The sequence below is a fragment of the Citrus sinensis genome, chromosome 3 (genome assembly GCF_022201045.2).
Source record: "Citrus sinensis cultivar Valencia sweet orange chromosome 3, DVS_A1.0, whole genome shotgun sequence".
Taxonomy (NCBI): Eukaryota; Viridiplantae; Streptophyta; class Magnoliopsida; order Sapindales; family Rutaceae; genus Citrus; species Citrus sinensis.
The window spans coordinates 50,497,150-50,507,123 of record NC_068558.1 but is presented as its reverse complement, the minus strand read 5'-3'; the positions used below and the strand labels follow the sequence as shown (position 1 = coordinate 50,507,123).

Here is a 9,974-nt window from a genome sequence, read left to right as displayed (position 1 = left end):
TAATAAAAACCACTAAGCCAAATGGAGCCTTAGTAATGCATGCTTATTGCTACCAACACGTGCGTTTACGGACAATTTCAGTGTTACAGATTTTACAAATAATACGCCAATCACCGAACCGACTAGTACTAAAACCGAACCGAACCAACTTCCGTTTGGTCGGTGACAGTGTCCTTTGCCCAGTTCTGTTACCAATCCAAGTTCCTTGCACAGTTGTTCATCCGGTTGCAAGCTCCCAGGAATTGCACCCAATGCTCTTCTTGATGTTTCAAATCCAGACGCAACGTAATGCAAATATCCGAAGGCATCCTCAATGATTCTCTTCGAATTTAATGACTCGGATTCCAAGTGCCTAGAAGGACTTTTTGACCGTTTCGTCACAACATCCCCGACCAGCTCAGCAACTTGCAAAAACCTTTCTGTTGCAGACTCCCACGACAGTTGATGCGTCTGTGCATCAGTTGGTTGAGCAGGCTCTTCAGCAAGTGCTTTGAGTGTGGCTTCAACAAACCCATTTCTGCCATCGTAAGTTCGGCAATTTGGGAATTGCTTGAAGAAGTCATTTGAGGGGTGGTTGGCACAGACAACGATTTTGCCCATGGCCAATGCTTCAGCTGTCGCTGTGCAAACAACATCTGTTGTGCTTGGATTCAGGAACACTTTGTAACTGTAAGAGAAAAGCACAATCTCAATTTTGATTCCTGATCAACACCAGTTTGATAATCTCAAATAGGAAATAATTCACCTTAGATATGTGAAAAATAAATAAATAAACCATAGGAGGAGGGAAGAAAAAGCTCCATGCTTTAATGGTTTATCAGAGCTATAACTGTTGAAATGCTACCGAAGTTGGACATGTGATGAAGCTTACTCATGGAATATGGGGTCTGCATGATCACGTCCAGGGTAAACTCTAACTACAAGTTTTAACTTTTTAGCTGCTCTTTGAATTTGATCGAAGTCCTCCCCATTGCCATATAAATCCATTTCAAGCCCTGCTAGCTCCTTGTGGTAAATATTAAGAAGTCCAAGTAGCTCCTCGTAGCCTTTACTCCACACCATCCTCCCAATATAGTATGCGCCCTTTGTGAAAGCCTTGTTCCCATTTTGTTGTTGCTCCATCTTTTTCTCGCCAATTTCAAGGAATTTGGGATTAACTCCATGAACATTGCAGACGATGGAATTGGGATATTCCTGTGTGGCAGCAGATAGCCTAATTACCTGCACTTACATAATGCTATTTGGTGAGAATCAATTCTTCAACGACCCAACAGATGAGGATCAGCAAATTCAGTTTTTAAGCTAAGCTAAACATCAATGTATGTTTAGACAGGATTTAACAATGTATAATAGCTAAAAAATTTTGGAAAATGCATTGGTCTATCCTTGATAATACTGCCATGTGAAGTCCTATGACTCTACCTGTGATTATGTATACCAGCATGAACAGACATTCTTATATAAGTAGGAATACAAAATACTGTACCAGGTGACAGATAAAGAAAACATTAAACACTAAACCAGCCAAAGATACAAAATGTACTGTTAGTACAAATTAAATCAAACAATAGTTCAGAAAGCATTAATTACCTTGTGACAATGGACACGAGCAAGCCAGCTATTTACAAATTCAAGAAGAAATGCTTGTAATCGATCATTCTTCTCCCTTTTGACATATTCCAGATAATTGGTGTGCACGATTCCTACAACAAAGCGGAATTTAGCTTTCCATCTCTTGCCGTGATGAAACCACGTAAGATGCTCAGGCTCCTCAAGGACAGCAATATCCGCCTCTTCATCAGGGATGATTTCCGTAATGTCTCCTACTGCAAGAATGCTCTTTTTATCTGCAGCAAACTGTGGCAGAAGTGGTGCCATGATCAACACATAAATCAAGTTCCACCCATGATACAGACGATTAAATTTACAGGCATGCAATTACCTTCCCAGGATAGAAACGTGTATCAAAAGTAGATGTAAACCCAGTCCTATCCTCAAGCCACCAACGAACATATGCTTCCTGTTCTTTAGGTGAAGCAAAGGTGATGTTTCCGGGATATACTTGTTTTTGATGTATCAAAGATAACCAAGGAATCACCAAAGTAACTCTTCTTTCCCCGTCTTTTGCAAGATAGGCAGCACGGAACAGAGGATTCACAGCTGTCCCAGTCAACCAAGGCAGGCTTGCAGTTGTAAATATAGCAATATGCTGCTGTTTCCTATCCATCAGCGACAATATCTGTATAAAAAATTAAGTCGGAATTCTTATAGATCGAGAAATTAAACACAAAAATTGATTTTTTCAACAAAGTCAAGACCAAATGTATTACTCTGAATATAGTATTTCAAGCTGTATTTGAGCAAGTTAAAGGATTTCACAAGAAAATGCAAAATTTTGGCCTTTTTATCTTTTCAGCAGAAAAAAAATAATGCAAAAGACAAACAAAAGATCATAATAAGAGAAACAGAGCGTTTTGATTGATTATAATTACAGACGTACCTCTGGATTTTTGTGGAGAAATCCTTTCGGATAAGAAGACTGTGACGAGAACTCAACAGCTGCGTCAAAGCGTCGGTTTAAGAAGCTTGAAGAAAATGTGGGAAAGGTTTGTTAAACGCTTGTGTACACGACTGTAGGTAAAGCATGACATACGTGACAAAAGGCTAATGGAGCGTACCTTGTGAAACATGGCAGTTGAAGATACGCTGACATGGGCTATGGTCTGGGATAACAAAAGAATCACTGTTCTCGGACTTTTTATGCGGTGTTCGTTCGTTGATCATACTAATCTCGGCCCACACCAGGTTATTTGTCGACACAGTTCCATGGCGGGCCACGTTTCTTATGAATTGGGCTTTTTTCAGAGCTCAGATTGATTTACCTGCCCCGGTAGGATGGTAAGTAACAGGGAAAATTTCCGAAATCATATATATATCCAAATTAGACTTCATAGATTTCAAATTACAAAGAAACGAATCAGAAGCTTCTTGCTCTTTCATTATTGTTGATCCCGATCCGTCACAAGAAAGTGCTCTCCTTGAGGCTCAAACTTCACTTCCGTTAGATTTGAGTGTGCTGGTATGATAATGTATAAGATTGAATTATCTAAATAAGCTCATTCAATTCCAAGCATTCACGTCCATTGGGTCGTGTTGATTATATCGCCGCTCGCCGGCTTTATTCAAATTGACAATCACGTGACAACGAAGATCCGATTCCGAACCTCAACCTACACGAGAGAACGAGATAGTAAAAGTTACGCGTCACGTGTATCTTAGATGACAAATCGTCCAAAAGACGAGACTATAAACGACATTTCGACTCGTTCGGATACCGACGGCGATATTCCCCGATTGAATTGGCAACCAAAATTTCCGAAATCATCCTCTATCAATTTTAAAAATTAATTAGCCTTAAAGATTTCAAATTGCGGAGAAACGGATCAGAAGCTTTTGTTTTCTTAATTATTGTTGAATCAGAGGATGAGTAAAAAGAGAGTGTTGGTGGTCGGAGGCACAGGCTACTTGGGGCAGCATTTACTGCAAGGCTTATCCGAGATCGAAGGAAAGCCTTATGACGTGGCGGCCACTCACCACTCCACGCCGCTGCCTCAGCTCCTGCTGGACGCCCTTCCTCACTCTTTTGTTTTTTTCGACGTCGATTTGAAATCCGGATCAGGATTCGATGCCGTTGCACTCAAATTTGGCCAGCCCGACGTGGTCGTGAACTGCGCCGCTCTCTCCGTGCCACGTGTTTGTGAAAATGACCCCGATTCTGCTATGTCCATTAATGTACCTTCTTCTCTTGTAAATTGGTTATCAAGTTTCACTGAGAATAAAGAAAATCTCTTGATTCATTTATCGACCGATCAAGGTTTTGTTATGTGATTCATTCATCTTCCAAGTACTTTTGGTGCTGTCGTCATCATTGCATAATATTGATTAATGCAATTTTTTTTTTTGTTGTGGTTGTCAGTTTATGAAGGAGTCAAGTCTTTCTATAAAGAAGAGGATGAAATTGCTCCGGTGAATGTTTACGGCAAATCGAAAGTGGCAGCGGAGAAGTTTATTTATGAGAAATGCTCAAATTTTGCAATTTTGAGAAGCAGTATCATATATGGGCCGCAAACTATCTCGCCCGTACCAAAATCTCTTCCGATTCAGGTGTGCTTTTGTAATTGTGTGAAAAAATTTCTGCTGATTTGCTGTACATTTGTAAAGCTAGCTGATGCACTCTGCTCATCAAGTTGGGAATGAGAAGTTAATTGTATGAGATTGCTGATTCGATCAAAGTTTTCAAATCTTAGCAAGAGAGCTCAGAAATGAAAATTAAGAAAATGTCAATGGTGGCATTTAATATCAAAGAAGATTGCAATCTGCTTGTTTTGGCTCTTTAGATGGACATTCATGGTTTCTAGGCATCTAACCAATAATTTACTTTCAATTGATGCAGTGGATTGATAGTGTTCTTTCAAAAGGAGAGAAAGTGGAATTTTTTCATGATGAGTGCCGCTGCCCAGTATATGTCAGGGATGTTGTGAAGATTATACTGGCTTTGACAAATAGATGGTTATCAGGTAATAATCTAGTTTCTATGCTTTTATTAAAAGCTGAGATAAGCGGTAAAGATTCTTCAGGCTTTTTTTTTATATGGTTCTGCAATTGGTTTTCTTGGTCAAGAAATTAGTAACAGAGAAGATATCCATAATGCTATCAAGGGGTATGGTTGTGGTAGATATTAGAGGATACAGTACCTTCTACTGTATAGTAGTAGGGTAATAAATTACTTTTGTTGCTTTTATTTGGGGTTTGGTGTGGAGATGAAATAAGAGTGACTCTTGATTGCTGACTTTGCTTTTGAATGGATGATCCTTTTTCATTTCTGGGAACTGGGTTTTCATGTGTAATACAAGAATCTTTGGCTAAATATGGGCTTTTTTTTTTCATTTTTCTTCTTATTGTTTCACATCTGAATACTGAAATAATTTCCATTATTTAATATTATTTGCTTAGAGGACAAGCAAATGCAGTTACTTCTGAATGTGGGTGGACCAGACAGGGTATCACGGGTTCAAATGGCTGAGGTGGTTGCTGAGATAAGAGGATACAGTACCTCTTTAATCAAACCAGTTTCTGCATCATCTGTACATATACCTTCTCTCTATTCATCTTAAAAAATCAATCTTTTTGTCAAATCATGTAGATGAAATTCTTTTCTTGTTTCCAAGCTTGCCGTTGTTAACTGTGAATGATTTTGCAGGTTGATCGTGGCGTCCAGTCTCCAGCTGACATTTCTATGGACATCACAAAACTGGTTCAGACACTTAATATTGATCCAGTTACATACAAAGATGGTGTCAAATTGACACTTGCAGCTGAAGCTACCTAAGTACCTAATGTTACCATACACTGTCAGTGATTCCTCCATTGTTCTCCAAATTTTAAATGACAGAATAAGGCTACAGTATAAAATGTAATTTACATTCTTTACTCAAGTGCATTTGGTGTAAGAGTACAAGATATTCCAGGGGACAACTAGTGCTTGATAATAGATGTTTGCGACCGCCTATTCTGGTTTGAAATCGCTGCAAAACAAGAGGTATAGATGTATAGTGATAGTCATCTTCTGGAAATGTTGGCCATGTATTTTTCTTCTTTTTTTTTCCCTGTTTCTTCCAGATTGTGTAGAGCACACAACCATATTTGCTGGAAAATTTTTTGAATGCAATTATGTATTGTTATGCGACTACCATAAGTTGCAGTTTTCAAGAGCTGAGCCTAGAATTTGTGATTGGAATTTGGTGTGAAAAATAGTGAGTGGGAAGATTAAATTATATATATTATATTTGCAAAATTAAAGTCGAACTTTATCACTTTATCTGAAGACATCTTCTGAATGAATGATCCCATAACAATCCTTTAATTCCTCTGTATTCAAGTATTAAAGTTTTGTAGCATAGTTGAGTCCATTTTTTCCTCAAATTCATAATAATTATAATATTACATTGTTTCCTACACACCCCAGGAACCTAATGGAGTATTTCTAATATCGAGGAGATGTTAAAAAATTAATTTGGACTTTGTCTATTCCTATATCTTTCAACAACAGGAAAAAAAAAAAAAGAATTTGTTCATATGAAACTGAAAGAAAAATGTAAGTAAATGAAAAATATGCATATGACAGAAAAGGCAAAAGTTCATATAATCACCGCAAACCGAAAATGCAACTTCCTTTCCCGCCAATATAACCGCTCTCTTTTAATTCTCTCTTGGGAAGAGATGTCACAACTCACGCCGTGTTAGAACTCAAGATTTCAAATGCAGATCTTCTAGGCAGAGCTGTGAGACCGCTCATACAGAGAGCCGATGAGGGCATCGCCGACTACTTCCCAGATGAAATATCGCTTATAGTTTTAGACCCAGAAGAGTTCGTTCACGTTGCGCTAGGAATCAAATCTTTCAATTTTTGGTAACAATTTATTTCGTTGCAGTCACAGAGGAATTGCGGTCGTTGATCTTGACGAGTTTCAAGATCATCTGGGACTTGGAACTACATGATGAAGACTCCATCACCATCACTATCTGTGCTGCAGGAGGGAAAAACAGAATATGCCACATTCTGATTCGTGAAGTAGGTCAGTACAAGCAATCTTTGCTCATTTTCTTGATGTTGTTGTTCCATTTCAAGAATTCTTTTTGTTGGTTTCTTGAGGCTGATATGTCTATTGCTAGCTTGCGTTAGTTTTTGATCGTGAACATCTTTGCTTGAGCTTTAACGAAAAATTTTTGAGGTCATTTTATATTTTTCTTAATATATGGTAGGTTTCATGTTTTGAGCTTTCTGCTGGATTGTCATTAGTTTTGGGTGCTTGTTAATGGCTGCCACTCTCATCTTTGGTTTAAGCAACCCCGAGTTGTCTAGAATGAGAACTCTGTGAATATTGACCGGATTTTTATTAAAAAAGATTTAATTATGTTTTTGAGTTAGACTGAAATTGATCAGCAATATTAGCTCCTCTATATTTCAAAAAACATTTTGCTTATGTCTTTATTGTTCCCTGTTTTTCTAACTACAAACTATCATCTAACTGCCATATGGCTTAACTAATATTAATTGGTATTGGTATCACTGGTCAATTAAATCTCAGGATTAATTAATCGGTCCAGACACCTGGAAATGGAATTAACTCAAGTGACAGAAGAGCAACTAGCTGCAGTGAGAAATCTTCAGCAATATGATTATGAAGTGATACTTGAGATTCCGACAGAAGATTTCAACAATATTTCCCAGAATTGGATCCTCCATGATAATCCAGGTATAATAATATATATTGACATCTCGATCAGTTTCTATTATACATACATACATACATACATAAATACACACACATATATATACATACAGGGGCGGATCTATTAAGACACCGTCAGGGGCCGTGGCCCCTGCCAAAAAAAAAAAGCTTAATACTTAATATTTATATTAAAATAAATAAATATTAATAAAATACCTATTTTATAGGCTTGAAAAAAAAATTTTGGCCGCTGCAGCCAAATTTACTTGTTCCGCCCCTGTATACATATATGTGTAGTATAGATGTGCTAACACATTGTGCCATCATCTTAGTTTTCTGCAGAAAGTATGATTTCTATCTGTCCAAAAGGAGAAAGAGAGGTAATTGAATTTGTAAATATAACTATGTATAGTTATATACATTCATGCTGATTGCTGTGTGCAACTATATTATTTAATTAACATGCATCTATGAAATGCGCGTAATAAATTGTGCATGTGAACGTACCATTGGAGGTGTTGGAAGTAGAAAGCCAAGTTGAATTAAAAACTAATCTCCTTGACATTTACAACTTCATGGAGGCATCTCGCCTGTAACGCCAATGCTCAGTTTTCCTGTTGGTGCCATTGGTAGCATCATGTTTTATTTCATGTAAACAATTCCAAATTTGGTTCCCAGTTCGAAATTCGATATGAATTGCCCCATTCCATAGATTAGTGTCTGTATGCAGCCAAGTTCAAATGGACTTGACTTCAAATGTCAAATTGTTGAAATTCAATGTGTAAAATCTTGATTAGCTGCTTTGTTATTACTCTTTTTCTTCTTCTTCTTGTTTTAAGAATGGACTTGTACAGTGCTAGCAATGCTATATTTTCGCTTTTTTTTTTCTTTTTTTTTTTTTTTTGGGCGCCGCTCATCATAGTTTTGACTTTTGATATGCTAGTGATAGGCACAATATTACTGAGTAAGTACCAAAATCTGTGAAAGAGATGAAAAAAGAAAAAAAGGAAAAAAGATTGAAATATTATATAATAATATTACATTTATTAAAAATAATAACATTGAACTTATTTAAATATAATATTATTGGTGGACGTTTTTCTACTTTGCTGCACAGTGCAGGCTGGTGAGTGCATCATCAGAGGTCTTGTAAAAAGAGATCAACTTCATTCTAGTATCAATTAATACAGTTGATATGTTGTGTGGAACTATTACTTTTAAAAATTATTTTAAGTTAGTAGGTCTCAATATAACATTGTGTGAAAGTCTTTCATGATCCTACAATATTACTCCTTACTTATATATATATATATATATATATATCATCATGATTTACTAAAACATATACATAATAATAAGCGAATTGAAAAGAAGCAATACTCTAAGAATACTAAAAAAATTCTGTTGTGTTTGGATACTTGAGGATGTCATCATAAATTAAATGGACATTATATATTAGGATAATACATACATCAACTTAAGAGTTCTAAACAAGTTAAAATAATTTAATTGTGAAATACACTTAAGTTGTTGATTCAACTCTTAGATTGATGTATTATTATTATTATTATTTGATTACACGAGACTATTGCTCAAATTACAACTTATATTACATGAGATTATAACTGATATTTACAAATCAGACTATTATTGAGACCAACTTATCAACGCTTTAGATTGATGTATTATGTAACTTATCAACAACCATAATATATGTGCTTCTGCATTGTTAATGATGGGTTCAATTTCTAAAGAAACCTTATAATATTTATAAAGACCCCACCTGATAGTTAAAATGGCACTTTCTGGAAGCAGACACAATAATACAAATCGAACGGTACAATCTTCATAAGACCCTTGACTTAAAACTTTAAGGTCGTGTTTACTGCTCGGATTAAAGTGGGAATTTAAGATTTGTTAGTGTAAAGTAAGAGTGAGAGTAGATTGTTTTCTCACACTAGAATGAGAGTTTGAAATAGGAATCAGAATTCTATTTATACATTTACTTTTATCTTGTATTGGAAGTGAGTTATTTTAAATTATAATTTTGCCCTTATTTAAAAAAATTGTAGCCTTAGATTACAAAATGAATAATAACCTATTTATTTTATTACTAATTTTAATTATGTAAATTAATAATAATTGTTGATATTCTTAATTATGTAAAATCTTAATTTTTTATTATTTTTATTTTTAATTATGTAAATTAAAAAATTATCGATAAAGACAAACAAATGAAACATTATTATTAATAAAATAATAAAAAATTAATATTTTGTCATAATAAGCTATTTGTTATTATTAATTATTAATATTAAATAAATATAATATTATTATATTTTCAAATAAAGATAGTATATAATACTATTAATTCTATATGAATATAATATTATTATTTTAAATAATTTTAACTTAAAATCAATATAAATTATTATTTTTAACTTAATATAATAATATTATTTAAATAAATATGATATTATTATTAAATAAATATAATATTATTTTATATTTATAAATATAATTATATTATATTTAATAAAAAATAAAAAGAGGTGAGAATAAAAATCACACTTCTTACTCTAAAAATAAATAAAACTCTCATCCTTAATTGAAAAATTCACCCTTCCTGCCCCTACTCCTACAACTAAACATAGCATAAGTCTAGACTTGAGAACTCTCAAG

The 9,974-nt window shown here is 34.9% G+C and overlaps 2 protein-coding genes across 2 annotated transcripts; one reads left to right on the top strand and one right to left on the bottom strand.

Annotated features, from left to right (window-relative positions):
- LOC102608572 (digalactosyldiacylglycerol synthase 2, chloroplastic) lies at positions 1-2,807 on the bottom strand. The gene is made up of 6 exons (XM_006490980.3): positions 2,679-2,807; positions 2,501-2,585; positions 1,943-2,239; positions 1,591-1,857; positions 872-1,221; positions 1-667 (listed from the first exon to the last, which is right to left on the bottom strand). Exons 1-6 carry the CDS (start codon positions 2,711-2,713, stop codon positions 13-15), a joined length of 1,689 nt encoding a protein of 562 aa, XP_006491043.1. The 5' UTR covers positions 2,714-2,807; the 3' UTR covers positions 1-12.
- A 147-nt stretch (positions 2,808-2,954) lies between these two features.
- LOC127901211 (uncharacterized) lies at positions 2,955-5,771 on the top strand. The gene is made up of 5 exons (XM_052437944.1): positions 2,955-3,874; positions 3,977-4,164; positions 4,454-4,577; positions 5,014-5,144; positions 5,261-5,771. Exons 1-5 carry the CDS (start codon positions 3,484-3,486, stop codon positions 5,387-5,389), a joined length of 963 nt encoding a protein of 320 aa, XP_052293904.1. The 5' UTR covers positions 2,955-3,483; the 3' UTR covers positions 5,390-5,771.
- Positions 5,772-9,974: the final 4,203 nt, after the last annotated feature.

Bases quoted from the DNA above. Each gene is read 5' to 3' on its own strand.
- LOC127901211 (XM_052437944.1), top strand. From the start codon at position 3,484: ATGAGTAAAAAGAGAGTGTTGGTGGTCGGAGGCACAGGCTACTTGGGG. The intron at 4,578-5,013 runs GTAATAATCTAG...TTATTTGCTTAG, and splicing joins GACAAATAGATGGTTATCAG to AGGACAAGCAAATGCAGTTA. The intron at 5,145-5,260 runs GTACATATACCT...ATGATTTTGCAG, and splicing joins AACCAGTTTCTGCATCATCT to GTTGATCGTGGCGTCCAGTC.
- LOC102608572 (XM_006490980.3), bottom strand. From the start codon at position 2,713: ATGTCAGCGTATCTTCAACTGCCATGTTTCACAAG. The intron at 2,240-2,500 runs GTACGTCTGTAA...TTTTTTATACAG, and splicing joins TTCTCCACAAAAATCCAGAG to ATATTGTCGCTGATGGATAG. The intron at 1,222-1,590 runs GTAATTAATGCT...ATGTAAGTGCAG, and splicing joins CTCGTGTCCATTGTCACAAG to GTAATTAGGCTATCTGCTGC.